Raw genomic sequence first — 6,020 nt, 5'->3', positions numbered from 1 at the left:
TCACTTTCAAATAATAATCTATTAACTTATGAGAAAAAAAATAATTTTTTTTTCTTTTTCTTTTCATATTAATGCAGAACTTATTTTGTGTGGATCCGATTTTTGTAAAGAGGCTTGCTCTAAATTATATTTTTCAAGTGATAAAAATATCTTTTTTTTATGTTATAATCTTTTATCATGTGAATGTTGTAATTTAGAATAATATAAAATGTGGTTGTCAAATAATATATATTTTTTTTAATGTTTCTTTTCATTTCTACGCTTTCAAAAACAAAATAATAATCATATTATTATTATCATTATTTCCATTGTTTTCTTTCTTCTCCCCCTCTAACTACTTGATATTAAACATACTATAAATAAGTTATTGACTCATTTTACCCACTCTACCTTCCTAACAATAGATTTCATAAATAGTACAATTGTCTGTATTTCTTTTCTCACGTTAATTTCCTCCTGTTAGCAACACTAGATTAAATTTATGTACATTTTAATGAAATGAGTTGTTATTTTTATAACCATTTTTTGCTGTAGTTTTTAATTATCTTTATTTATAACACATGAGCCATTTGATGTTTCCTTTTAATAGTATGTCATGTTATCTTATACTTGATTTTCTTCTTAGAACCTCTTAATGTTACTATAATCTCTGTAATGAATTTAAGCAACCGAACCAATCTGTGACATTGGTTACAGCAAATTTTCCAACTTTTTTTAATCTATATTTAATAAGGAGAAAATTGAAGAGATTAATTAGGTCTAGGAACATGCAAATGGCCAACGAATTTTGGGTTTGTTTGGGCGTTTTCCACAATCTGCAATAACATATAATCCTCTCACCCTTCTCTTCTCTACCCACCCATTCCATTCTCTCTGTACCTCGCCCATCTTCATTTGTATATCTGAAGCAACACCCATGATGGCCTCCTCAATAATTAACATACAACCTCAAAACGAGAGAGGCCATGTTTACAGCTTCACCCCTGTCCCCCAATCAGAAACTGATCGGCAACCCTTATCAGTTTCCGGCGAATCCACCGGCGCAACCTCAGGTTCAGACATGTCCCAAAATTATTATACCAAAGAAATATTCAGCATCAGCTCACGTGCCTGCGAAATGATTCAAGACTTCCTTGGCCTCACGTTGTTGATCATGCTAATATTCTTACCGTTATACAAGCGTTTGTGGACGCCAAATGAAGACCCTATTCCCCCGGTTTTCGTTCTCAATTCGATGTACCTTTCAAACTTCACCACAGGTAGTGGAGGACTCGATGCCACGTGGGATGCCAAGTTTACGGTCACAAACACCAACGTCTCGTGCATCTACTTCCGCGTCATTCACTTCACCATATTCTATAAACAGAACCCAGAAGATGCGGTTTCTGTGGCCTCTTCGTACCCTTTTTACCTGGACAAGGGGGAGTATGTGAAGCTGCATTTGAAGTTCACAACTGGGGAGATTGGGTGGGAGAATAATGAACCCTTTGTGGAGAATCAGTTGGTGGAGGAGATGGGAAAAGATAAGGTGAAAGATGGGTCTGTGAGCTTTGGAATGCAAGTGAAGGTGGAGGCGATTTACTATGGAGAAACATGGGTTGCAGATGTACTGATGAGTCCTCATTGTGAAGACTTAAAGGTTCAGTTTCTGCGTGATAAGGATTCAGGAAGATTGGCTAACCCTAATAGGAACTTCTCTATTCCTATACATTGGAAGCCATTCTCTTTCTTTTGATTAAATTATTTCTTATTAAGATTTCTACAGTTGATCTACTAGCTAAGTATTTAGGTTTGCTCTGAGGTTTAAGAGTTTTGTGTAAGTTGAGTGCTTCCAAAATTCCCTCAGATTGTGTACCAATTTTATTTAGCTATTGACCTGGCTAAATGCTAGTAAATCACTTATGCAAGCTTCCATTTTTACACTTTTGTTTGCTGCGTAATGAGTAAAAGGGAAGGTAGAGTTTGCAACAGAAGAAATAATAAATATTATAAGTTGTTTGATAAAAAAAATATCGAAACTTAAAAGGTGGGTGCAAAAATTTGAAATGGAAAAAATAAAGAATACTATTATAACTGATATATTTAGTTTCTAATTTTTTTTTCTTGAATTTTATTTTATTTTACATTTACTTGATTCCAATACAAAAAGATTATGTGTATTTATATGATAGGTATCATATGTGATACGAAATATATGGGTTATTATGATAAAAAAAAGTTTAGGGATAAAACAAGTTTAAAAATATTTAAGACATTTACTTAATGAAATAAACATTATTGTGAAATTAAATATAAATAAATAATTTTTCAGGGATCAAATACAAAATTTAAAATTATTCAGTTCTAAAACTAAAATAAAAATGATTAGAAACTAAATATAAAATTTCTAAAAAAACTACACAAGACTAATAAATACAAGGAAATGAGGGGCAGAAAGACAAGAGTACGAGACTCTAAAAAAATGAAATATATAAATATTGATGTTCTATAACATTTTTGAGTAAAAAATACAGTATCAGCTTTTACTATTAGTACGATAGGTTATATTAATGGATAATTTCTAAATGTAAGAATTGCATATATATATATATTAAATATTATTATGATTGTAATTAATTGGATATTTCTATTAGGTTACTTTTTTTTATGTAATTACTCACCTAAACTGACATTTAATATATTTATAGATGAAGTTTAATTTTAATATTATAAAATTAGGAATGATGTGTTACTTTAGTTTAATACTACTAACAGATATTAAAATTAAAAGAATTTCACTTCCAGTCATTTTTATTAGAAATAGATAAATGTAATATATATATATATATCCAAGTTACGAAGAAAAATAGATATACTTTCAGATGTATTGTTGTTATATTTGTATATTCTTAACTTATTGTGAAATCGAGACTCTCGTTTAGTTTGATATATACAAGTGAATATGCATTCACCAAGCTATTAAAAATGCAAGTCGCACTCTACGAAAACTTTTTTTTTTCTTTAGTTACGAAAGGTGTCATTTAATATAACTAACAATCACCTAAATTATTAATTTTAGGAAATTGTAGAATAAAATTAAAATTGTGATATAATTAATTAAATTGGAGAAGTAGGGATCATGGTACATAGTTACAGGCCCTCTGGTTCTTGTGTTTTTTAGCTGCTGCAGGCAGTTTCTCCTGATGAGGATGCACCTCAAGACCTGCTGGACAACCCGAACTACAAAGGAGCTTATATGCTAGGGACGTTGTGGTTCCCTGCTGCTGGTTTCTGTTTTCCTTGTATGCAGGAAGTTGCTACTGTTTTCTGTTTTCTTTGTAAGCAGAAAGTAGCAGGGTCTCTTTGGTTAAGGTTTTGTAGGAGTCTTTTTGGATGCAGATTTGCTTTGGCTTAGCTTGTTGCGGGTTTTTAACTCTGTTTTATGGTTTTGTTTTGGTTCTTGAGTTGGGTTTATGCAGGAATTTGGTAGGTTTATAGATCCTGGTGGTGTTCTCAGATTTTGTTTTCCTTTCTTATGGACAGCCACTGGTAGGAGCATTTCTAGGCTCTTTCTTGATTGGCTCATCTAAGTGTAGGGAGAAAGAATAAGGGGAAAGAATCGTGATTTTGTATTAGGTCGAGACACCTAAAATATTCCGTATTAATTCTATTGATTCTTTGCTAATAAAAAAATAAAAATTCTACTATTATCAGACTCAAAGATGGGAATCGATTGAGACATTGCAACTTGTTTAACTTGATCTTGTACATTTTGTTTGGACGATGAGTTATTCAATCTTGATCTTGTACATTTTGTTTGGACAATGAGTTATTCAATCATGTTCTTGCATGGCAGGTTGTACGCGTATAACCTGTAATTGTTCTGATATTTACTAAGGTCATGTGGTATTACGTCTTCAAAAACTCTGAATAAATCTTAATCAAATTTGTTTTTGCATTCCATTTATAATGTTCTTGAGATTTTCTTCATTTTTATTATGTATATGTATATATCTAAATTATATAGTTGTATTTGATATAATTAAATTATGTCTGATTTTATTGGACATTATATTTTCATATATAAATTACATATAATATATCTGCATAATAACTGAATATACGATGACCAATGAGAAACAAACAGGTCAGACGATCTTCAAGCATGTGTTTAAATTTATCCTTCTTTCTTGTAGCTTTATCTATAAAAAGAAGCACCACCACATTGGTTCTCTGTTCTCTCTCTCAAAGTTTTTGGGAGGGAGAATCAGAGAAAGCATCAGGATGGATCCATCCCATGATGGAAGAGGACATCATCAAAAAGGATCATTCTCCCAGGAGTCCTCTTCCTACATGCATGGTGATACTGCTCCACCACCACCGATGGGGGCACCCCCAAACATGATGTATTACTCACCAGGAATGGGATACCCGCCAGGAGCCCATGCCCCTCCTCCACCCATGCCTCACCAAGGCTATCCTCCGGGATATAATCCATACCCTAATGACTACCCTCCACAACCTCAAGTATACCATTACCCCGCAGGCCCGTACTTCAGCAATCCACCCACATATCACAATGTAGATAGAACCAAAGCCTTCGTTCGTGGTTTCGTGTTATGTTCTTGTGTAATATTCGCCGGCCTCTTCGCTGCCACCCTTATCATGGCGCTAATGTTGCACCCCCAACTACCCGTTTACACCGTTAATTCCCTCTCCGTCGCCAACTTCAACATCTCTACACCGCTGACCGCCGATTGGAACACCACCTTCTCCATTCTGAACGACAACGACAAGCTCAATGGTGTCTTCACCGACTTTAAGGTGGATTTGTTGTACAGAGACGACGCTTTAGCGATGAGTTTCGTACCCGATTTCGAGTTGGAGAAGAAGGAGATTAGGCGAATCGACGAGCGGATGTCGTCGAATGGGTTCTTGCTTCCGAGGTGGGAGTTGGATGAGATGGCAAAGGAACAAGCGAGTGGCTCCGTTACGTTCATTCTGAGGATTGCTTCCATGGTGGAGTTCAAGTCTAGCACAATTTCCACGAAAATGTCGTTGATACTAGCACTTTGCGACGGCTTGAAGGTTGTCTTTCAGAACAACACCGGCAACGGCGCGCTGGACAATGGAGGAAGGCCCATTATTTGTCAACTTTATATGTGAAAAATGCAGTGCCTCATGCTTGGGTGTTATACAAATCATGTGGGTATGTCTTTTTGGGTAATCGGAAGAAAATTATAAGTTTCCTTTCATCCCTATATATTTTTTCTGCTATTTTGTTAGAATAACTTTTTGCGTAGATTGTCTAATGAACAACAAATTCGACTGAAGTTTATCAACCGTAATTTATCTATTCTATTTGAAAAATTATCATTTAACACTGGTCAAAGATCGTATCTTCTAAAGCTCACAATAAAATGAGATGCAACAACTTTTGCCTCCCTCTCTCTCATAACCAAAAGTTACATATAGTAATGCAGCAAACTAAACCATTAAAACGAACCCGCGGCTTGGGTTAGGATAGAAAACAAAACAAGGAGACATTACAGCCATGTGTGACAAATAATTAAAAGCATCTTCTTAAACCCTAGCGCTATTGAGTACGTCAACAGAAAACCCAGGTAGAGTTTTAACATTGGTTGGCCCTGTAACCTATAATGAGCTACACTTGTATTATAAGAAGTTGTTGTAGATATGATTTCCGAGTTTGAATTCCTTAACTAAGGTCTTGGATTCAATCCTCAACTTAGAGGTCCAAAATGATGATTCTACTTATCCAAAATATGGACCCACCTGATGGAGGTACTACACCTTCTACTTCTTAAAGAATGTTTTGATAGATCTGTGGGATGAATTTCATTGCGACAGAGCAATTAATTGTAATTAAACTGATTAGTAACCATTGGTCGATTCATTTTGTTTTTGTTTTTGAATGATGGTTCTCTGCAATTGAATATCTTGAGGGGATGGGGTAATATTAAGAAAAGATGTTTGAAGAGTTTCCATGGAATCAAATAATTGTAAAGGTTTTGTAGAGT

At 34.5% G+C, this 6,020-nt stretch overlaps 2 protein-coding genes across 2 annotated transcripts; both read left to right on the top strand.

Annotated features, from left to right (window-relative positions):
* The first annotated feature begins 806 nt into the window (after positions 1–806).
* LOC150029675 (uncharacterized) lies at positions 807–1,922 on the top strand. The gene has a single exon (XM_090299535.1). The coding sequence runs from the start codon at positions 917–919 to the stop codon at positions 1,733–1,735; it is 819 nt and encodes a 272-aa protein (XP_090155661.1). The 5' UTR covers positions 807–916; the 3' UTR covers positions 1,736–1,922.
* A 2,312-nt stretch (positions 1,923–4,234) lies between these two features.
* Positions 4,235–5,207, top strand: LOC137816218 (uncharacterized). Its single transcript, XM_068619294.2, has one exon. The coding sequence runs from the start codon at positions 4,264–4,266 to the stop codon at positions 5,143–5,145; it is 882 nt and encodes a 293-aa protein (XP_068475395.1). The 5' UTR covers positions 4,235–4,263; the 3' UTR covers positions 5,146–5,207.
* Positions 5,208–6,020: the final 813 nt, after the last annotated feature.

The sequence above is a fragment of the Phaseolus vulgaris genome, chromosome 1 (genome assembly GCF_051622355.1).
Source record: "Phaseolus vulgaris cultivar YP4 chromosome 1, ASM5162235v1, whole genome shotgun sequence".
Taxonomy (NCBI): Eukaryota; Viridiplantae; Streptophyta; class Magnoliopsida; order Fabales; family Fabaceae; genus Phaseolus; species Phaseolus vulgaris.
This window is presented reverse-complemented; position numbering and strand designations above follow the sequence as displayed.